The sequence below is a fragment of the Elephantulus edwardii genome, unplaced genomic scaffold (genome assembly GCF_000299155.1).
Source record: "Elephantulus edwardii isolate Elephantulus edwardi_28Jun2011 unplaced genomic scaffold, EleEdw1.0 scaffold00131, whole genome shotgun sequence".
Taxonomy (NCBI): Eukaryota; Metazoa; Chordata; class Mammalia; order Macroscelidea; family Macroscelididae; genus Elephantulus; species Elephantulus edwardii.
This window is the reverse complement of record NW_006399881.1, coordinates 7,675,173-7,699,242: the sequence shown is the minus strand read 5'-3', so window position 1 is coordinate 7,699,242 and position 24,070 is coordinate 7,675,173. Positions and strand designations below refer to the sequence as shown.

The 24,070-nt window shown below is 45.7% G+C and overlaps 1 protein-coding gene across 1 annotated transcript in view; it reads right to left on the bottom strand.

Annotated features, from left to right (window-relative positions):
* MAP3K15 (mitogen-activated protein kinase kinase kinase 15) overlaps positions 1–24,070 on the bottom strand; it is a 104,744-nt gene that overhangs the window by 43,373 nt on the left and 37,301 nt on the right. Inside the window, exons 5-11 of the mRNA XM_006893826.1 lie at positions 23,488–23,656; positions 22,427–22,533; positions 10,906–11,076; positions 9,882–9,994; positions 9,209–9,368; positions 3,182–3,332; positions 932–1,039 (exon numbers count right to left, since the gene is read on the bottom strand). Of these exons, the coding sequence (XP_006893888.1) occupies positions 932–1,039; positions 3,182–3,332; positions 9,209–9,368; positions 9,882–9,994; positions 10,906–11,076; positions 22,427–22,533; positions 23,488–23,656 (979 nt within the window). The remainder of the gene's footprint in view (positions 1–931; positions 1,040–3,181; positions 3,333–9,208; positions 9,369–9,881; positions 9,995–10,905; positions 11,077–22,426; positions 22,534–23,487; positions 23,657–24,070) is intronic.

The window sequence follows — 24,070 nt, the reverse complement described above, 5'->3', positions numbered from 1 at the left end:
AAACAGACTGATAAAATTTAACAAAGGAAACGGAGCAGATGCCAACAGTAACAGAAAATTAAATGGGTGATGTTACCACAACAGAACCAACGGATATAAACTGATAGCTTAATGGTGAGTAACTGTGATGTCTCCAAAGGTACATGAATTGAGACCACCAGCTGCTTCACTAGGGAAGGATGGGCAGTCTCCTCCCATGTGATTTGCTGCCTCTGAAAACCCACTGGAGAGTCAGTTTTGAGTCGGTTTTGCAGCTAAGAAGCTGCACCGCAGTCCTCAAGGCATGCGGTTCCAATCCACCCAGTGCTCTTCAAGAGAAGGATGGGCAATCTCTTCCACAGCACCCAACAACAGCAAACGATATGAAGAACTGTAACACATCTGAAAACCTAGAGGAAACGGACACAGTTTAGAACCTCACACTCTCCTTAAACTAACAGACAGAGGGAGACAATCTGAAGAGGCTCATCACAAAAAAGGAAAATGAACAGCTCATATAAACACTCCCAACAACAGCAACAAAACACCTGTTCCAGACGTCTTCAAATTCTACTCAACTGTCGCTGGTGGTGCGTGTCACTGAGTTGCAAACAACTCATAGCTGACCCTCCAGCTGATTTTCAGAGGCAGTTAATCCCATACGAAGAGAGCACCCATCCTTCTCCCATGGAGCTGCTGGTGGATTTGAACCACCAGCCTTTGGGATTACATTGCAACATCTTACCACAAGGCCACCAGAGGTTGACTGGCTCCGAGCCGTTGTCCATAAGGTTGCTCTGAGTTCCGTCGACTGGGTAACAATAACCCACTTCCATTCTTGCCCTTGTGAGCACATGAGCTCGTATATGCCCAGGATTTGCAAGTTCGGAACAGGTGCCTCGTCTTCCCAGCACCGTCACATGAAATCTCCTGCTTGATTTTTTCCTCTTACCATTTCTGTGGGTGAGACATGCCACAAGCAAACTGTTCTCTCCTCAGCTTCGTTGTTTATGGAAATGTATGATGGCTGGTAGACTTTGGTCGGCTCTATCACCAGTACCTAAAAGAATAACACATTTCTGCGACATGAAGGAACAGAAAACCCAGGTAACCCCGCCCAGAGAGAAATGGAAGACTCGTAGTCAACAGACATTGAAATCTGTGAGTGCTCTGTTACGCCAGTGCATAACAGCCTATTCCAAGTGGCTGGGCAGAATGACACTTAAAATACCAGCTGCATTGGAGTCGACTCCCCCTCATCGCCAGCCCACGCAAGTCACAGGAGCACGAGACCTCACAGGATTTTCAATGGCTGAGCTTTCAGAAGTGGCCTGTCATGCCATTCTTCCAAGCTACCTGTGGGTGAGCTCAAACCTCCAACCTTTCAGTTAGCAGCCAAATGGCCATACTGACCATTTGCCCCACAGAGGCACACGAACAGAGGCTTGGAAGCAGGAGTGACATTCACTTACAAAATAGCTTGCCTCTGGAAACCCTATGAACTTTAAGAAACGATGAAGGTTATACAAATGTCCAGGTCTACAACTCGACGGCACTTAACAACAACAGAGACATCACAGAGAACAAAACAAAGTGGTCTAAAGAGGAGAATGAAGTGGGAGTGTTTCCCTGAGGAGGTGGCAGAGAAGAAAATGGGAAGCTACAGATGTGTGTGTCTGTGTGTGTGTATCTATATATACACAAAATGCCCCTTTCACTCTTAAGAGAATCTTAACTGACTCAGAGTTGACCACCCAGCACAGTCACTGAGGCTATAAATCGCACTGGAGGAGATTGTCCACATTTCTCCTGAGGAGTTGCTGTTGGATTTGAACCACCAGAGAGGTACCACCTCTCCCCGCAGACTACGTCACCAGTTTTCATGAGAGAACTGGAAAAGTGGGGTTATCTCCAGGTACTAAGCGTTGGTAAAACTGAAAAAGGATGGAAAGAAATGCTCACGTGACCTTCTATCACTTGTGCTGCTGCTGTTATGTGCCATTGAGTTGCCCGTGCCTCACAGTGACCCTCTGTGTAATAGCTCTGAATCCTGCCCTAACCGGAGCATGTCTCACTAACATTTGACTTTTCAAGGGAGGGCGATTGAGACCTTTGAAACAAAATGCTTTATATGCTACTTCCAAGTACAGTACCTAAGGGTCCTATTTTGATTTTTGTCCCTTCCAATGGGTTGGGAAAAAATTGATCATTAAAATATTTTTAAAATGTATCACTTAGGAACAAAAGAATCATCACTATCATTTCTAACAGCTCGATTCTTTATTAGATGCTGAGAGCAAATCTCACACACTGTCTGCTCAGAACATCTCGGCCAAAATATACCACATAGTTCTTTGAACTTCAGTTTCTAAGCCACTCCGTTATCTTACTTACGGCATATTATATGATCACCACAAAATTGAAGGAAAACCCCAAAGCAGTTTTTGCAAATGAAGAAGTGGCAGTTGAGGCAAACCAAAGCTCGGCAGGAAGCTGGCTTCAAACACCAAGTTTTCTCTACCAGTGGTGCATTCTTTAGCACTCAAAGGACTCCGCCAAGGACAGAGCAGGAACCTGTCACCTTGGCACTGCTGCCATGTGGGAGACTGGCTTGTGTGTTGTGCAGCCAGGGGCACACTGGGTATTCTGCTGGCATCATCTATAGGGAGTTTTGCAGTTCGAGTCCACCAGCTGCTCTGTGGGGGAAATATGGGCAATTTCCTCCTGTGTGATTTACAGTCTCTGCAAACTTGCTGGAGGATCAGCTAGGAGTTTGCTCCAACTCGGAAGAAGTGACTTAGAGTGAGAGTTGCAGTGGCTAAGTGTCAGGCTGCTAACCAAAAGGATGGCGGTTCAAACCCACCAACCACTCTGCAAAAGATAAGATGTGGCAATCTGCTTCCGTTAAAGACATGAAAGCCAAGTTCACTGCCATCAAACTGAATCTGATGCATATAGATCCTACAGAACAGGGAGGAAATGCCCCAGTGCTTTCCAAAGCTTTAATCTTTATGGACACCAACTCTGGTGGTATCTGATTGTTGGAGTTTGCAGTTCCTACATATGGTTCAAGAATTCAGTTACTAACTGAAAGCTCAGCAGCTGGAGTCCACCCAGAGGCACCTTGGAAGAAAGTCCTGGCAATCTACTTCTGGAAAATAACATTCAACTTTAAAGAAGAAATGAATTTAGCATATCTTACTGGAAATCTGAGTCCACTAGTAACTTCGTTTGTTGCCTCGGAAATGAGATCTAACCAGAAGTTCAGCTGTTCTTGCCTGGGAGAGTGGACAATGCTGGATTTCTTGAAGCGCTGAATTAATACTAAGTTCTGAACTAAAGATCGCAGGTACCTGCAGGGGGGTGGGGAGGAGGGGAGGAGGGAGAAAAATGTACAACAATGAATGAATGGAAATCCAAGTTTTCTGTAAACTTTTGTTAAAATAACAATTACAAAAAAATTTGGAATAAAATTTTAAAAAAAGGAAAAAGTCCCAAGTAGCAGTAAATTCCAATCCTAGGGAAACTCAACTTAAGTGCTGCTGTTAGGTGCCTCTGACTCAAGGCAACCCTATGAACACCACGCATGACCGCTGCCTTATCCAGTACCATCCTCTCCGTCTCTGGTCTGTCACTGTTACCCCACCTTGTTGAGGGCCTCCCTCTGTTTCTCTTGGCCCTCCACCTTTCCCAGCACGATGCCCCACTACTCCAAGGACTGATCCCTCCTGCAACTCAAAGCGACCTTATGTATACTAGCTCTGAAACCTGCCCTACCGTGAGCCAGTCTCATTGTCTCCAGCAGACCCAATCCCATTACTCCAGTCACTGAGTCAATCCATCTCATCCTGGATCTCCCTTTCCTGCGCTGTCCCTCCAGCCTTCCAAACCTGGTGATGATCTCCAAGGACTGGTCGCTCCTGGCCACATGCCCAAAGCCTGTGAGATGGAGCTTCAAAATCTGTGCCTCCAGGGAGCTGCTTTCACCCTCTCCAGGACAGACCTATTTGTTTTCTTGGCAGTGCATGGTATGTTCAACACTCTTCTCCAGCACCACAACTCAAAGGAATCAATCCTTCTTCTATCATCCTTACTGTCCAGCTCTTGGATATATAGCAAGTAACGCAAAGACCATGGCCTGGATCAGGTACACATTTGTCTCCAGACTGACAGACTTTCCCAGTGAATTTCGTCTTTTGATTTCCTGACTGCTGGTGCCAAGAGTGTTGACTGTGGAGCCGGCAAGCTGGAGTTATCAACAACCTCAATTTTTTTCCTCCATCCATCATGAAGTTGCTGATTTTCCTAGTGGTGAGAATGTTTTCTTGATGCTCAGCTTCAGTCCACATTCTAAACTATAGTTCTTGACCTTCTGCAGCAAATGCTTCAAGTGCTCTTCAGTTTCAGCAAGCAAGATTGTGTCATCTGCATAATGCATGTTGTAGATGAGTTTTCCTCTAATCCTGATGCCAAAGTTATCTTAATATGTCAATATACCCACAAGGCTAAAATTCTTGACTATTTTAGGGGATTTTCCCCTCTATTCCCTCCCCCCCAAAAAAAGATTCTCCAACTATTTACCTACACAGTGAAACCTGTGAGAACCAGATTTGGACAGACTTCAACTATAGCTTTCAATATATATTACATCTCAACACCAAGAAAACCTAAATTATCACCACTGGACTGACAGGTAACATCATGACAGATGGAGAAAAGACTGACATTGTCAATAATTTCATCTCACTTGGGTCCACAACCAACACTCCTGGTACCAGCAGAAATATATGGAGACATCGTGCATTGGCGAAGTCTGCAGTCATGGACCTTTCCTAATCACTAAAGAGCAATGATGTCACTTTAGAAACTAAGGTGCTCGTCCTCATTCAGGAGCTGGAAAATTAATAGAGTTGCCAGAAGAATTGATGTCTTCGAGAGGAGTACTGACTCTCCTACAGACTGCCAAAGGAGTAAACAGATATGTCTTGGAGAAGGGGTAGCTACAGTGCTCCCTGGAGGCAAAGCTGCCAAAGTTTCACCTCATTTACTTTGGACACATTGTCAGAAGAAGCTATTTCTTGGAAAGAGATCTTGCTTAGAAAAATGGAGGGTTAATGAAAGACAGGAAGACTCTCAACCAGATGGATTGCTACAGTGACGGTGACAATGGGCTCAAGTATGTCAGAAATGATGATGAGGGTATATAACAGGGCAGAGCTGACATCTGTCGCTCACAAGGTTGCTGTGAGCCGTTCTTAACTCAGAGGTGCCTAGCAACACTGACTTTTACATTGCCAGTTTTCCACCTTCGACCCAGTGTCGTCTCCCCACTTCCCTGCTGCTCTGTACTTGTGGAGGGCACAGCCGACCCTTGAACAACCCAAGGTTGCACTGCTCAGGTCCACTTAAACAGATCTGTATTTTCTCCCCTTGCACTTGTGTGGAGTTCAAGTGTTGCAAGTCTCCCTTCAAAGTCGATACAACATGATCAGTCCCTACACGAGCAATTTGTCTACCACAGAGCAAAAGAAATCACCTGTCACAGGTAAGATGTGGTTACATAGATCTTCCAACGCATGGGACACAGGGTGCAAAGGTCACCTGGATTCATACTTTACTTCTTGGATATATTTCTGCCCAGCACAGGTTCCAGATTTTGTGAGCTTTATTGGATTTATTTAGCTTCTTAAATCCCTTCATGGACGCATAATCAAAATAAACCCACACAGAAGGCAAAATAGCTCACAAAATCGTATGAGGTGCCTTCTCACCAATGCTGGGCTAAATCTCCATTTCGGTGCACAAAGTCCAAAGGTGTAGGGATTGGCAAGCATTTGAGAGATTTTCATTAAAAAAGAGCATGTAGTTTAAGACTCAAAGCAATGGCTTCACATTGCTTGCTTTCTTCTGACTAAAACTTCATAAACATACAGTTGTAAAAAAATTAATACAGAGAAATGCTATGTGCCCTTTACCTAGACCCAGTTTCCCCCAAATGAAAACATTATGCAAACCCTATTCTATCAGAGTTAAAACCTATCACTGCCAGAATACTAAGATGGATATTGTCCAAATCATGTTTACAGATATGCTCACTCTTCTTCTAGCCCACCCCCCCCTCCTCGACCTCTAGCAATCACTGAGAAACTCATTCTTATTAAAAACCCCTCATTATTGAACATTGTTTGATCCAGAAATTCCACCATTAGGTATGGCTCCCAAAGAAATCAGAGCTGCAAAACAAATGGACATCTTCCTTTTTATAAAAGCAGAGTTGAGAGCAATCCAAGTGCCCACCCACAGACAAATGGCTAAAGAAACTATGGTCCAATCATACAGTGGAGTGTCAGAGAGCATCAAGAATTCATGAAGTACTTGTACGACATGGGTGAATCTAGAACACCTGACGCTGAGTGGCATATGCGGTCACCGAAGGACAACTATAGCATAAGACAACTATTATACACAGTTAAGGAAAAGTTTACACACCATCAATTTTGGAAGGATAATAGGGATGAAAAGGGAAGGAGAGGGGAGTAAAAATAAACAGATAAGTTGGGTGGAGGCAAAAGTAGTACACATTAAGAGCTTGATTGGAATAAATGGAATACGATCAATGGAATAAATGAATTACATTAATCATTGGCAATGCTATAAAACAAAATGTCTATGAATGATTGAATACAACCCAACATGTTTTGTAAACCTGCCCTCAAAACTCAATCAAGAAAAAAGAATCAGTAATAATCATATCTGCCTAGGTAGTTTATGATGCTATAAAGTCTAGAATCTGACCACATCTTTCCCGTTTATGGACAAGTCCAATGATTTCAGATATAATTGTTAAGCAGTATGGTCACATCTACTCCAGTGATCCAGAAAGATGATTCAGGGGAAAGCATCCCTCTGGGGAAAAGTCAGGGCCTCTCCTGTGAAAGCAGACAGGTTCAACTCTAACTGGTGCTCTGTGGTACCAGCACCGTACCTCAGGCCTGGCAGTGGTGTAATGGGGCCTATGCAGACTCGTGGTCTCTTCTGGAGTCAGCTTCGTCTGGCCCTCAGGCAGGACAATACCTCAAACTAGGGAGGTGAGGCACTTGGGAGAAATGAGCTTGGCGGCTGGAGCTCAGCTGACTCTGCCTTCTCTCAGCCTCAGGGGTCTCAGATATGGTTTTGGGGCCAAATTTAAGGCCATTCAGATAGACTAAAGACAAGCAGAATAAAGCTGGACCTGAATAAGAAATCCCCGTAACCCAGAAAGCCACTCTGGCCCCTTGCGCTGCAGAATGAGGAGGTGGCAGGTGACTAGAGACATTAACTCAAAGGCACCAATTCTTCTGTCTTCCTTGGTCATTGTCCAGCTCTCTGACGCATAGCAGGTGACTGATAAGACCATGACCTGAATCAGGCACACCTCAGTCTTCAAAAGGACATCACTGCTCTTCATTATTTTGGAGAGGTCTGACAGGAGACATGCCCAAATCAATACATCTTCTGATCTCCTGGCTGCTGGTAGCAAGGGTGTTGATTATGGATCTAAGTAAGATGAATTCACTGACAGTTTCAAAACTTTATCTATCATGATGTGGTCTGCTGGCTCAGTGCTAAGGACTTTTGTTTTCCTGATGTGGAGATGTAATCCATACTGAAGGCTGTAGTCCTTGATCTTCTGCAGCAAGAGCTTCAGGTCCTCCTCTCTTCGAGCAAGCAAGTTGTCATCTGTGTAGTGCAGGTTCCTGACAAGTCATTCTCCAATTCTGATGCCGCATTCCTCTTCATAGAGTCCAGCTTCACAAATCATGTGCTCAGCACACAGACTGAATAGCTATGGAGAAAGACACAGACCTCTCCTGATTTTAAACTATGAAGCGTTCCTTTGTTCTGTATTTAAACCCGAAGGGAAGGGCCCAGTAACGCATGTTTTAGTCAACATGCTAAAGTTTAAGAACCACTGAGAGAGAACATACCCTACTACTGGCTTTTCTTATTCGATGATAAATCATGACCGTGTTTCCGATCTCTAAGCACTCGTACCCACACACTGTAAAGGCTGCATGATGCGCAAACAGGGCGAGTGCTATGCCACTGTGTTCCTGACCATACTCTAAGGCCTTTGAGGTTAGTTCATTTTCACTGATGATATACTTCCTTTCAGTCTTATCCCTGATGAACTAAAGCACCAGAACCACAGGGCAGAGGAATCTGAATGTGGTAAGCTTTGCACATTATGATAAACAGAATCCCTATGAACAAAATGCTACACTTGGACAATATGGAACTGGCAAGTATTTTATGATCACTAATAACATGAACATCAACTACTAACAATGACTCAATTCCAGTGCTTGGAGATACTAGAACAAGTTTCTGTGGGGGGTAAACTTGGCAGAAGCAGACTGTCCACCCTCCTCCTCCATGGAGCAGCTGATGTGTGTGAATACTGGACAACTGCTTCCGGCATCAAACGTTAGCATAACAGCACCAGGATTCCACACACTGGCAAAAAGGTGATGAGTCAGTGGAAGAATTCGCCTTTTCCAAGCTCGAGACTGCATTTCAGACCCAGCCACTGTACCTTGCAAGCAGAGTCTCCACTTGTCCAAGTTGCTATGATGCTGAATGGATTTGGGCAGAGCTTCCAGGCTCAGAGACTAGGAAGGGCCGCTGGTCTACCTCCTAACCCCAGCCAGCCAAAGCCTCGTGGCTCGCAATGGCTTCGTCTCACAGTGCCCGAGCCCATCAGGAGTCAAGGGCTGGCCCACGGCGGCTCATCACAATACTAAGGGGTGTTTTGCTCTTGAGGATCTAGGTGACCTGCAGAACTTAGTAGGATCGAGAGCCTAACCTCCGGGATACAGTATGGAAGGCTGTGCGTTTGTGTGTCTCCCCTCTCTTCACATCACAACAAGTGAGTCCTCAGAGTACGGGCTCTGGTCATCTAGTAAGGAGTTGCACTGCTGGCCCAAAGGCAGACACTTCAAATCCATCAGCTGTTCTGCTGGAGAGAGAACAGGCAATCTCCTCCTGTGTGATTTACAGCCTCTGAAAACCCACTGGAAGGTCAGTGAGTCGGCTTTGATTCCTGTTGCTGCTTTAACGAAGATCCCAGCAATAAAAACATACTCATTGTTACCGGTTTCTTTACACTTTTTTTTGCCTACCGGAAGCAAACATTTCAGGGCAAGAGCAGCCGCCGAGATGCCCGAGGACAGCACAGGCCGTAACTCACCAGACGGGGGGCTTCAGCTTGAACAGCTTCTCGGCAGCCTGCACGGCCTTGCCGGCATCGCTGGCCAGCATGCTGACGCTGAAGAACTGGCCCACGTCCCAGTAGTTGTTCATTTTCTCCAAGCTCCCCTTTCTCCCCAACAAACTGTTCAGGCGGACACCTTAAGAATGGGAATAGTCAATGAATGAATGGAAATCCAAAATCTCTGTAAGTGCTCATTAAAATTATTTAAAAAAAAAAGAAACATCGTAATAATCTGAAAAAAAAAAAAAGAATGGGAATGGTAGGCAAGTTGTGGGGGGGGGGAAGAAAAATCACTCTTATGTTTCTCATATGTAAACTCTCAAATCAGGAAAACAAGGTTCCAGCTGCTGGCGTTACCCTAACAGGCAGCTTCTTCTAAAATGTGTAATGGTTATGGAACCATTTGTCTAAATGCTGACCCGATTTAACCAAAGCATCAGCATTGTGTGGCAATAAAAACAAATCAGCTGCCACTGAACCGGGGTGTCCAAGTACAACTGGGCTCCACAACGGCTCATTTTACTCAAAGATTGCCAGGTCTTTCTTCCAAAGTGCCTTGGGTGGACTAGAACCTGTAGCCTTTCTGTTAGCCACCAACACCATTAACTTCCGGCACCACCCAGGGTCTCCCTTGTAAACAGAGTTTTACCTATTTTCCGCAGTTCCATAGATGTTTCAAATTGTTGTCCAGCAACAATCAGCAGAATTGCCAGATTAATTCCTGAATAAAGAGACGACTGGAGCTCAAATCCTTTACGATACCTGTAATTAAAGGGCCAGGAGATTTTTATTTCGCCTCCTTTTTTTTTTTCTTAAATTGTCCTCAAGAATGTTGAGACCAAGTTTCATCAACATTTCTGCCACAGTATTCCTCACACTTCCTACTTTCCCCCAACTTGACAGCCACACATAGTTCTTCAAAAACTTAAAATCGATCATAAGAGCAACCCACTACTAGAACGTTTCTTTCTGGTAAGGAAGTTACCGCAGGCATTTTTTTAAAAAAGGTGTTGGCGGCTGCACGCCACCCTTCCCACCTCACCGGCCGTAGGCTCTCTCTGCTTTCCTTTGCTCTGTAGTCCTCACCACCACCTGACAAATATTTTGCTCTTTTTCTCTGACTTCCCTTTGTAGCAATAAAAGGCCCATAAAGCACATGGGCTTGTGTCTGTTGTGTCAGTATCCTTGTTTCTGTTTGGAACTGTCAATGAGCTCATTTTCAACTCACCCCCTGTGACAGAGTACAACTGTCCCTTAGGGATTCCTAAGCTGTAATCTTTACAGGAGTGAACATCAGCTCTTCCTCCTGCAAAGTGATGGTGGGTGGCTTTAAACCACCAATCTCCTGACTAGCAGTCTAGCACTTCACTGCGAGTGCACAAAGCTGCACACTGGTATCCCTACTAAGCAGATGTTTCTCCAGCCCAGCAGGCCTTCGATAAGTGAGGATTCAGTGGGGACCCCAATAGCGTTGGATCAAAGTTCTGAAAGGCGTAGATGCAGAGGAAAGGACTCAAGTCTCTTCCTTCCTCTATATGTGAATGGACATATCAACAAACGGTGTCAACCCTGTTTCTAATGGGCTGCTCCTCCAAAGGGATTCTAGAATCTTCTATGCTGCCATCACCCTGTCCTGGAGAAGGATGGGCTGCTGCCTGGAGCGGAGGGCTTACCACTCAATGGCGCTGTCACGGCTGGCACTATCTTTGCAGTCGGAATCCAAGAAGATGTCCTTGTAGATCCTCCCACAGAGACAGAACATGTCAGGCGCCGGGTGGTCGCAGCTCTGCAGAACCTGGAGCAGGATGTGCAGGGCCTTCTCGCGGTCGCCCACGCTGTTTCTCCTGAGAGGCGTGTCACCACGAGAGCAGAGACAGCAGAATCAACACACAGTGCACTCCCAACTCACCCTGCTGGAGAACGGGCTACCAGCGACACTTCGCTTTTGCAGGCAACGAATTCTAAGAATCATTTCCTTTCCATTATCAAATGTAAAAAAGCATATAAATAAGGGATGACTCAAAGTCACTGCCATTGAGTTATCTCTGAGGCAGTGACACTTGGGCATCCATGGAGTTTGTGAGACTGTAAAGTGCACCAGGAACCACGAGACACACAGGCTTGGGTGAGCAGACCCGTTCACAATGGACTACACCACCAGAGCACCTTTAGTAAAAGGAACAACTACTTAACCCAACACCACAAAGCCGCTTTCAATGATCCTCAGCCTCTACTCTGTCCCTTCTCTTCAAACGAGCCCCAGGCTGTGGGTGAAAGTATATACAGAAGGACGGGGGGGGGGGGGGGGGGGGGGGGGGAATGAACATGGAAGCTTCTCACAGCCTCAAAACGCATGCAAACTCTGGACAATAAACCAGCCCTTATTCCTACAGCATAGCTGGTAGGTTTGAACTGTGTACCTCTGGATTAGCAGCTGAGAGCGTATAACCACCATGCCTCTTTATTCAGCCATAAAGAGAACCACATTCTAGGACAAGAATGAACCTCAAAAGGATTATGCTGAGTGAAGTCAGCCATAAAAGAACAAACAGTGCATTATTTCACTTATACAAAAAACCCAGACTAGATAAGTTCAGAAAGATAGAAGCAGACTAGTATTTACCAGGGGCTTGGGGCTCAGCAAATACAAACTTTTCATTTGGGGTGATGAAAACATTTTGGAAGTAGTGGTGATGGTTACACAATATTGTAAATATAATTATTCAATAGGATTCAAGTAGCAGGTTTTTGCTGGGGGTCTGTTTTACAAAGATTTGATATTTTATAGAAATGGGAGAAAAAACCCTCAAAACTCTGCCTCCAATTAGAATGCAGACGAATGTGAAAGGCTTTACATTTTATGGTTGCCAACCTCAGACAATGCACAAACTATACAGAGCTGAAGGAGGGAACCTTTATGAATTGGATTTCGGAGACAAACGAGCCTTTTTGAGGTGAACACAGCCAGCACTGCTGGTTTCCACTATTTCCAGGGGATCCTTGCTCCCAAGTTCTAGTACCAGCACCTCTTCCTGGTACCTCTCCAGAGCCCCACTGATGCCAATTTCTGGGCTGTTTCCTGTCTGCCTTTTGGATTATTCTATCACTTATGAAACCCACTTTATCTGTACCCTAGTTCCTCTATTTTAACTCGTTCGTGGCCCATGGGACACAGAGTGCCCACTTAGGTGTCCTACCTTCAGGGTTTAGTAAGAAGCTGCTATTCCACTTTAGTGTGAGCTACTATCTGGTGGGGGATGGGGTCTGAACAAGTGTCTGAATATGAAGAAACAGGTCTCATTCCAGCGATGCCAGTATCAAAGGTCCCTTGGAACATATGTGTCCCACTAGTTATAACACAGTCCTAATAATAACCTCAAAACGGTTCTCAGTTCAAAATGTCCTCCCCACTGAAAATACATCATTTAAATATGGTCTTGAAAAGGTTAAATATTCAGAATGGTTTCTCCTTCTTGAGGGGCTGCACAGATACACAGCTGCCACAAGGGAGGAGGTGCCCTACACCGGCCAGATGCCTCCTGTTTACAGAAGGAGATGGAATGATTAGACTCAACCTGGGTTCTTGTGTGAACAATGCCTAGCACTAAAGCAAACACACCCCAGAAGGGGGGGTGCTTGCCTGCTCCACCACTAGGCCCCACGTGCATGTGGGCGGCAGAGGAGCCCATCTCTATCCTCTCACTCCCCGGGACCATGGGGCAGAGCGCTGGCGGGTGTGCCGTGGGGCTGGGTCCTTCTCAGGCAACCCTGCCATTCTCACTGGACAGCGCACGCTATCAGCTGGGGTGTCAGACACCTGAAGGTGTCCTGTCATTCTCCCGGGCACATGGCCAGGCCAGGCCCCCTCTTGTTTATTATCTGGCTGAAAGGAGATCTGGGGACCAACGTTCATTGGTGGTTACCAGGGGAAGGCTGAAAGAGGCAAGGAAGTCACTACTTAGGGGGGTAGCATGTGTTTGATAAGGGGGGGATGGAAACAGTTGGAAAAAATAATGGTGCCAGTTGTACAACACAACAAGGATAATGTCCCTGAACCACACATGTCAAAATCTGATGGGACAACATACAGATTTATAGAGAGCGCGCGCGCGCACGTGAGAGAGAGAGAGCATGCGCGAGAGCGCACAAGCCACAATGAACATCTTCAAAGCGGCTGTTCTCCGAGGGCCTTCCTCTACCCTGTGCCCCCTTCATCCCCAAGTGTGTGGGGGTATCAACAAACAAGCGCTTCATTCCTCCACACTCCCAAAGTCCTCTGCACACTGTGGCTGTCCTGATCATCACCCCTTGTCCCACAGGTGAAGCAGCAAATGACTCAAGGCACTGGCTTCGAGTCAGAAATCGCTCTCATCTGACTTGCTGGGCAACTGATTAGCAAACTGGAAAGAACAGTGGCCCAGAGACTTCAGTACTGCACCTCAAACCAACAGGTCAGCCGTTTGAAGCCATCAGCCCCCGTACAACTGGAGGACGGGACAGCCAGGAACCCTGTGGGACAGCTCTGCTCGGTCCTACGGGGCATTGTGAGTTGAAATCAACTCACTGTCAGTGGGTGGGTTATTTTTAAAAAGGAAAAGAAGGGGGAGGAGGTACTTCAATTTAAAAAATTGTATTTTAGGGCATGTTGTCTAACATTGTGGAGCTTACTCTAATGTGATCTAAAAGTGGGCGACAGCATAACATAAACGCCCATCTTTGCATGGAGAAAAGGGTGACCTAAAATTGACGTGATCTTCTCTGATCTCTTCGGAACTCTCTTCAGGGAGATCGGAAAAGCAGTTAGCCCTGAAAAAACCCAAACTCGCCGTTTCTGGAGACCCTGGAGGGCAGAGTAGCACAGGCTGGTAGGCCTGCCAAGGCTGCCAATCCGAATGGAAGCACATTGTCCCATCTTTCTCCTGCAGAGCAGGTGGAGGGTTCCAAACCACCAACCTTCCAGTTAACACTCAAGCTCTTAACCACTGCATCACCAGGGCACCTCAAAAAGCCTGAGACTTGCCCCCATGTGAAGGGCAACAGCGACAAGATGCAAAAGGACACTCTATACACAGCTGAAAGGGTTAGGGTTAGGGTTAGGGTGGATGGATAGGAAACTTTTTAATTGGCTTCTTACTATGTTTTGTGATTTATGTTTCTAAAACATTGATTTGTCCCATTATTAATTCAACTATTCACATCCATTTTGTTTTGTCTCCAATGTCTGGTCATTCCATGATTATACACCCCTTTCCCTCCACCTATCTGGTCTGTTATGTTTCCATCGCTGCTGCGCCCCTGCTTTCTTATCTGCTAAACATCCCAAGAAAGACTCTGTGTGTAGCCCTGCTTGAGGGGTTTTATTTTTGTTTGTTTTCTTTTAATGAGCCCATTCTCAATCTCTCTGGGGGAACAGTCCATAAAGAGTTGCACTGACAACCCAAAGGTGGCACCTCTCTGGGGGTTCAAATCCACTAGAGGCTCCCAAGGAGAAAGACAGACAATCTCCTGCCTTGTGATTTACAGCCTGCAAAAACCTGCTGAAGGGCCAGCTTGGACCCAACGGCAATGAGGAGGAGGTTCGGTGTGTTGTTTTTTCTTTTTAATTGCACTGTGGCATTTGTCTTTTGTTTGAAGTCTTCAGGCAGAGGATGGAAATGACACTTGTGCAGGTTTGGGATCTCCTGGACTCCCAGTCTAGTCTTTCAGACTCAATCTGGCCACAGGCGCTTATACAGGAGGGCAAGAAGGCCTGTCCGTAGGCGCACTTAGTGCCCACGAAAGGTCTTAGCAGCAACTTAACATTCTGCCCAACATTTTCCTCAGGAATGGTTAATAATTAATGGCACACTTCGTGTGTCACATTTCATTGCAAATAATTTTCTGGTCCCCAGACTGATATCTGATGCTGATACATGCCACCATGAATCTCAAAATGTCCTAAAGGGAGTGACTGGTTGGACTGGTTATCACTGGAATGTTCTGGATGCCCTGCTGCAGGGACAAAAGATACATTAAAACAGGGTTTCCTGTCTCAGCCTTAAGACCATGACTGGGGGGAAGGAAAGACTTAACTCCTAGAAGTATGTTTTTTTTTCTTCCCTGGGGCTTCGTCTGACATACTTTGGACATGTTGTAAGGAGAGACAGGTCCTTGGAGAGGGACATCATGCTGGGTAGAGTAGAGGGACAGCGTAGGAGGCTGATTGATTCAGTGACTGGGGTAATTGGGATGGGTGTGTCAGAGGCAATGCGATTGGCACAGGATAGAGCAGGGTTTAGGGCTGTTGTACATAGGGTCGCTATGAGTCGCAAAAGACTCAACAGCACATAACAACAACAACAAAAAAACATACATACAAAATCAAACATAAAACAAAATGTTTAAAAACCACATCAAATATAAAACAGCGTTCTTAAATCTCATTGACAGAAATGTAATTATTTAAGGAAAAAAACCCCACTCTTCTTCAAAAATAAATCATTACATGATGTTATTAATTGCCATCGAGTCGTGCACGACCCTATGAACAAAAGGCCTTGAATCAGCCTTTCTATCAAAAGTTCAAAGAGTTTCCAGAGGCATGTTGTTTAGGAAGTAGATGCCACTCCTGCTTCCAATTATTAATTGTATTGAAGTTTTATTGTTGACTCCTTCTTCATGTTGTATTTTCTTTGGCTGTCAAAGATTAAAAAAGTTAGTCACAGCAATGCTTCTTCTTATTGTTGCTATGTGCTGTGGCGCTTTTACTCCTAGCAACCCTATGCCATATAGCTCTGAACACTGTCCCATCCTGAGCCAGTCTGGCTCTAACACACTACCCCAGTTATTGTTGTATCAATCCCTCTCGTCCGAGTTCTTCCTCTTGTCCTCTCTGTCCACTCTTCCAAGCATAATGATGTTCTTCTCCAAGGACTGGTCTCTCCTGGCAACATGCCTGAAGTATGTGAGACAGAGCTTCAAAATCCTTGCCTCCAAGGAACAAGCTGTCTTCACCCTCTCCCGGACAATTTGGTTCTTGGAAAACCCTATGAGTAATAATACTTATCATCATCATTGTTGTTCTTGTACGCCACTGAGTTACAAAGTGACTCATCGCTGACCCTCCAGCAGGTTTTCAGTGGCTGTAAATCAGAAAAGAGGAGACTGCCCATCTTTCTCTCTGTGAAGCAGCTGGTGGATTTGAACCACATGCCTTTGGGATGGCAGCACCGGTTGTACCACACTAAGCCACCAGAGCTCCCTAGGTAACCCAAATTTTAAAAGATCACAGCTTACTGTCAAAGCACTGGGGGCTGGGATGGTTTCTTGAGAATCAGATGTGTCTTCTATGCTCCAGGCACTGTACTAAGTCTTTTACTTAAAATACTCTTGTCAAGAATTATTTTGTGTTCAATGAAGGTCAAGTTCTCATCCAACAATTCCTATACAAATTGTTTAGTGACACCAATGACATTTTCCCTCCATGTGTGAGCACTCAATGTCATTTTTCTTCTCATTGTTTCACTTCCCTTAATCTAGTTGCCCTGCCCCTTACCTTCACCTCTATTTTAAACTAAGTTTTAACCAACTGGCTCAGATAGATGATTTTTTTTATAGGAACACAGTACTTACGAGTGATGAGCATTATTCTGTGAGCCAAGTTATTAAATTTAGCTCAAAAATGACCTCCTGGGCTAAGCTGGGTTCAAGTCTTTCTATTCTCATTTTTTCCACACAGGTCTACTCCATACTCTCCTGGGTTATGAGCAGTGGAGTGACTTTCAAATACTTGTTAAGTCATTGTAAAAAGCTACACGCTCTCTGTGTAATCAGACCCATGGGTAGATTTTTACTTTAATTACAGGCAATACACGGACTATCTCATGGACTTCCTAAAGAAGCAACAAGCCTGTCTTGGAGGAGGTGCAGCCGGGGTGCTCCTTAGAGGCAAGGAAAATGAAACTTCATTACACACACTTTGGGCATGTGGTCAGGAAGGGCCAGTTGTTGCAAAAAAGATGCTGGGAAAGGCCGAGGGTCAGAGAAAGAGAGGAAGACCTTCAACAAGATGGACTGACACAGTGACCGTGACAACCACAATGCACATGAGTTTATCAAAGACGGTGAGGATGGGGATGGACAGAGCAAGGTGCACATGTGCTGTTCACAGGGCTGCTAGGAGTCATAGACAATTTGATTGCACCTAACAACTTGAAGAGAATTGATGCCTTTGAGCTGTGGTGCTGGAGAAGAGTGCTGAATATACCATGTATGGCCAGGAGAACAAACAGGTTCATCCTGGAGAAGGTGAAACCAGGCTGCTCCTTGGAGGCAAGGATTCTGAAGCTTCATCTGACATACTTTGGGCATGTTGTAAGGAGGAGGGACCAGTCCTTGGAGAGGGACGTTATGTGTGGGAGCATAGAGGGACGGCACAAGAGAGGAAGATCCTCGATAAGATGGATCGATTTCAGTGATTGGAGGTGGTGGGAGTAGGTGTGTCAGAGACAATATGGTTGGCACAGGATAGAGCAGGGTTTAGGGCTCTTGTACATAGGGTCGCTACGAGTCACAAGCAACTCGACAGCACATAACAACAACAACAACGACAACCTGAAACACAATTCTTACAGACCAAGCCTGTAAATCCCTCAGCTTGCTGATTTACTGGAGCTGTAATCCAGTGCGGCATCTCTCACTGGCATAATCCACTGCTGTGGGGCCCATGCCAGAGTGGAATTGCCCTAGAGGGTCCCCCTGCCCACTGCCTTTATGGAAGCACATCACCAGGCCTTTCTGCTATGGCGTCAATAGGTGGATTTGAACCATTCATCTTTAGATTAGCAACTGAGCACAACTACTTGTGTCACCCAGGGGGTCATTTAGCATTAAGTAGAAAGATAAGTGCACAAAGAACCTAGCTTTTCTCAGATGCCTCCCAGCAAACATGTGAGACTGAGAGGACTCACATCTGCACCGTCTAACCCTCGTGGCAGGTCCCCCCAGCCTGGCTTAGAGATGAGGAAACTCAGTGAAGGAGTTTAACTACTTGTCATGATCATAAGCGAGTCCAAACTTAGACCATGTGGATTTTTTTTTTCTTTCTATCCCTAAATGCCTTGCTACGAAAGCAGTGGCTTTCCACTGGGGGGACATGCTGTCCTCCATGGGACACTTGGTCAGGTCTAGAGGCGTTTTTTGGGGCTGTTGTCACTGGGTGGAGGGGAAGTGTTACTGACATCTAGTGGGTGGAATCCAGGGATGCAGCGAGCTTCCACCCACACACAGGGCCACAGGGCAGCCCCCACCAATGTAAACACGGCCGGCCAAGGTTGAAGAACTCGGCTCTTAACAGACTTATTTTTACCAAACATCTTCTCATTACTCTTTCTTCCTACAAACATCTGTACTCAAATGAGTTCTGCCCCTCATTTAAAATGGATCTCAAAGATTATAACAATGTTCTCATGCTAATGTTGTTGTTAGGTGCTCTAGAGTTAGAGACGACTCATAGCGACCCTGTGAACAAAAGACCTGAACATTTATATAACTTTCTTCGTTTCTCCAGGTTCATAGGGTTTCCAGAGGCCAAGTCATTTAGGAAGTGGATGTCACTCCTGCTTCCAAGCTTGTTTTAATCGGGGAGCTCCACCAAACACTGTCCACCATGGGTAACCATTATCACATTTGACACATCAGTGTCCCAGTGTTCAGCATCACAGCAACCATGAATTACCTCTGTACAGCAAATGAACAGACCAGGGTTATACTACTTTGAAGACTGTTTGACCAGAAACAATGAAAACCTGGCCTGAGGGCTGCAGATTAAAATCACCCACCTTTGGCTTGGTAGCATTACTTTCTATCCACAAGGCTTATGCTAATAACACTTTTATAATTTCTATTCATTTCCTTTTAAATCCAAGGATTTCATTTTCAATCTCTTTAAGTAATGGGAAGTCACCATATTAAGCAAGTTGTTGTTGCTGCTGTTCTGGGCTATTGGGTGGGAACTGAGCCGTGGCTGACCCTTCAATAGGTTTTCAGAGACAGTACACTGTGTGGGAGGGGAATGAATGCTCATCTTTCTCCCAAGGAGCGACTGGGGGACTCAAACTGCCTGCCTTTGGGTTGGCAGCACAACTTCTTACCTATGAGGCCACCAGAACTAACTTGGAAAGGACCTAGCTGTTCTCCATGCAAAAATGAATGAATGAATGGAAATCCAAGTTTTTTATAAATGTACAATCTCATTTTTTAAAAAAAAATAATTATGCAACAATAGTGAACAGTCACAGTCAAGCACCAGGCATACTCTAAGTAATGCTCCATGGCAGATGTCAGGGTACCATCCTATCAGATGAGAAACTAGTGCTGTAGGGGACACAAAGTGGCAGATCTTGTCACTGATGTGATGGAGCCAGCCTGTCCCGGAGGAATCCTCGGGTAGTGTAACAAGCTCAGCTTAAAAGGTCAGAGGATCGGATCCATTCAGAGATGCCTCAGAAGAAAGGCCTGCTGACCTCCTTGCAATCAGCCACTGAAAAACCCGATGGAGCACCGCTCTACTCTCCCATGCACAGAGCCGGCATGAGCTGCAGTCACCTCAACAACAATTTTGCAATTCCAAAAGGAAATTCCTCCTTCTACCAACAGCATGATACTCTGAATAATGCCAACATTGTCGGAATAAACGCGAAGTATCACAGGACACTTCATCTGAAGAGAATAAATTCACTTGCTCATACATACACAAACGCACTTGCATTTTAATCCTTCCTTAACTTCTGGTACCTGGCGTAAAAGGACCACTTTAGGACCCAGGCCGTTTCCATTGACATAATAAAGGAGAGGGAAAAAGGTGGAAGGAACAGGAAAGGAAAGAAGCAGGAAAAGCCTACCATCCAGAAGGCCAGTGTGCAGGAAGGCAGGCCAACTTCAAGGGCAGAGTCCCATGCAAAAACTTGGGAGTTTAGTCCCAGATCTCTTGATGACCAACTGTTGTTCAATTTGGGGCTCTCGCCTTTTTTCCTCCTCTAAGATAAAGGGTTTGATCTAAAAGGTTCCTCTTTTGTTTATTGGTTTGCTTACAAAGTACGTAGACACTGTGTTTCACACTCTTCTTTATTCACATTATTCCTTTAGAAGTCCACAGATTTTATGATTTTATTCATACCAAGAAGTATGCCTCCTTCTTTTGCCACAGGCTGGGGTCAGCTGCAGACGACAGAGGCCATGAAGTCTCACGACTCTTCCTCTTCCTCCCACATTTGACATATGATTAAAGACTGGGTATTTACAGAAGCATAAATTCAGAGATAATGTGACAAGAGTGCAAATAGAAGAAAAGGATGCCCATCGCTATTTCAAGAACAAGAAGCTCCTCTACCCTCCTGGGGCTGACTGTGGACTGTGCCTGCAACTTATCAATGACCTGGCTTGGAAACTCAAGGGCTGATGGTGAGGCAACTGCTGTAGGTCCTGGAGTACGATGCCTCTTGGCTGCACCTTTACTATAGGTTAGACTCTGGAGCATTCGTCAAATATGCTCGCACCCTGCCCTAGAGGCCACAGGGCAGCTTCTACCTCTCATCTCACTAGCGGATGGCACACCAGCCATGCCAATCGATGTGCCACACACCCGCGCCCGCCTCCACTTGCTGAGTGATTCAGTGAGTTATGTTTTGCCAGAGTTGCTAGTGGCCTTGACTCAAAAGCTGAAGGGAGCAGGATTTAAGTCTGTCCCTTCTCCTTTGCAATAGGTCACTTTTGTGATATTTCCACTTACGGTTTGGATTCTAACATTCTATGGATCGTTTTTCTGCCTAAGTACCTGGTCAGAACCTTCTGACGGCATCAGTGGGCTCACTAATAGATTTGTCTGTAAATGCAACAGAAAAAAAAAAGACTGTTCACGAAGGACTCCAGGCAACTGCGAGGCAAGATGTAACTGCACCATGGACACTTGAAGCAGCTCTGAAAGCCGTCTGAATGCATTCAAGCAGAAGGGATGTGGGAAAGCAGACTCACTCAAGCCAACTTTCCAAGTTCACCAAGAACTTGCCACCCAAGTATCAAATCTCACTACCATCAATCCTCAGAAACCAAATAACGACCGCAATTTGCTTCACTTCGTAAGAGTTAAAGATAATAATGTGAGAAGTCATCATTTGTCCCTCACCATATTCCTCCTCCTGTGAAGACTAGATCATTCCATCAACTTTCCCAGATGACAATGCAAAGTCTTACCGTGACTCTACCTACGGCTGGCCAAGTGAACCCAAAGCAAAGTGATGACTAGGCCTCATGTATAAACGAAGCACTATAAACCCACAGGGGCCAAGTGGCCTGATGCTAAGGAATTGTGCTGTTCACCCAACTTAGAATACACCAGCTGCTCCGCGGGAGACAGATGGGGCAGTCTCTTCTTGCACAATTAAATGTCTCTCAAAACCCACTGGAGGGTCAGCTATGGGTTGGTCCCAGCAGATGGTCCACAACAACATCATCATCATCCTAATTTTACAGAAAATGTCTTAGTTATTGCTGACGAGTTTCTCAGCATCAAGGACCCCGCTCTGGCCTATGATACAGAGCCACTGTTTAAGAGCAGTTTGTACTTCCAAATCCAGATGACGCTGAACTTCTATCACACACAGAGCTTCCAGAATACCCTTCTAGCACACATCTACGATATCAACGTCTTGTACGTGAATATACAATCCTTGCAAGATATGAAACCATGAGCCAGCCACCTTCATCCGCTTCGCTCTATCTTGTGTTCTCATTGTGCTGGTTTCTCACCATGCATGTGGCAGAGTCTGTACTCATACTCGGTCCTGTGTACACACAAGCCTCACTGCCCTCACTCCTCTCAATTCTACTCTTTTGCTCATGGGATCTGTCTTCTTCATTCTTCACAAAACCCAACTCAGAAAACCTCAAAGAAAGACATCTAAATACCCATGCAGACTGAAGCCCTTCTGTGGCGTGTGGACTGTTGTATGAAGACATTCCCCATGCTGTGTGCTACGGGGATGTATTTACATGGCAGCCCTCACAGATATAAGACAGGTTTCCAGAGACAAACCCCGTGAGGACAGAGACCATCTACCCCATGCATCCAGCACATGTCCTGGCAGGTTATCTGTTTAATGCTGAGTCTTAGCAAGGGGCCGTGCTTCCCAATCACAGGCACGCACTGCTAACTCTTACCGATTCAGGGCAAACGCGTAGTGGAATTTAATATTGTGCTGGTCGGCCAAGTCGCACGTAGGCAGCGTTTCCAGTGTCTCCACCAGCTTCACCATCGCATCATAGTCCTGTTGATGACAGGTCTCAGAGTTGAGGGGGCCAACGCAGATTTCCTTTTTTTTTCTATTTTTCTGAGCAGTTTTAAATACAGGATGGCTACGACAATGAAAGCCTGGCCTTTCCTCAGGGGGACAGTGAGTGAATTTACCTACAGACAACAACATGTCTGACGGAGCAGGACACAGAAAGTGTCCCTGCTATCAAAAGGCCACAGGGATAAAACTAGAAGACAAGAGAGCAGAGGAGGCCAGAAACCAGGAAAGGACTACTTTGTCCCCAACACAGGGGAAATGCTGGCCACACATTCCCAAGAAAACTCACTCGCTTCCCTCCTGTGAGCAGGGAGAACATTCTAGTCCTTCCGTCTCTGTCACAAACCACTGAATTGATCTCAGGAATGTTCAACCTCGAGACTACTGACATTTGGACCAGACCGGTCTTAGCTGCTACCTTCGGCTCTGCTTGTGCCGGGCTGGGCAAGGAGCTGAACTGACAGAACACAGTTTGGATCCTGCCTTCATCAGTGGCTTTGTGACCTGGGGCACAGTACTTTACCTCTCTAAGCCTCAGTGTCTTCATATGGATAATCAGATCATATGTCCCAGAGGGTTAAGAGGGTCACATGGATTAGCATTTGCAATGGGCTTCAATAAAAGCGCAAAAAAAAAAAAAACCCCAAAAAAAAGCGCAACAAACAGAGTGGGTGAATCATAGCAGGTCTAAACAGCTACAGTCCGAGTTCCTTATGCTGAACAGACCTATATATGGCGTCTCTTCTGAAGAAACGTCACCCAGATCTAACCCTAACTCTCCAATGTTTCCACCACCACACATCTGCTGGGCCCTATAGCAACTTGTCCCTGAGAGAGCTGGCTCACCACACACACAGTATGGCTGTGCTTCCTCAAGTGGACAAGGAACAGGGCCTATCTGAACCTCAACCCTGTGGTGTTCATACACACCTGGATATCGCGATAGGACAGCAGTAAATTAATGACGATGTCTGACGTCAGCACCTCAGTGTTATCCAGGCGGAGTTTGATCCGAGCCAACTCCTTTGCCAGTTCGTCGCCCTGGTACTTCTCTCTGGCTTTCCGAATGTCATTCAACAGGGTCTCTTTGTAAAAGGCACTGGAAATGGAGAAACACACACCTCTTGTCACCACCTCTCGTCACGCTGACATCCATCCACCCAGAGAAAAGATGCATGCTTCTCATCGACAGGCCTGTCCCCAGGTCTCCTATGCTACCTACTACTCACTGTTTGGATGCTGTCGAAACCAAGGGGCCTTGGCGGTGTAAATGGTGAAGTGCTTGACTGCTAACCAAAAGGCTAGAGGTTCCCAACCACTGTCACCTCGGAAAAAAGACCCAGCTCTTTGCCCCCACAAAGAATCAGACCAAGAAAATGCCATACAGCAGTTCTACTTTGTCATAGGAGATCAGCACAAGTCAAAATCAACTCAGTGGCACCAACAGCCAGGAACCGGAGCCTCTGGGTGGTGCAAATGGGTTACACTGACAGCAACTGTTGTTGTTGTTGTT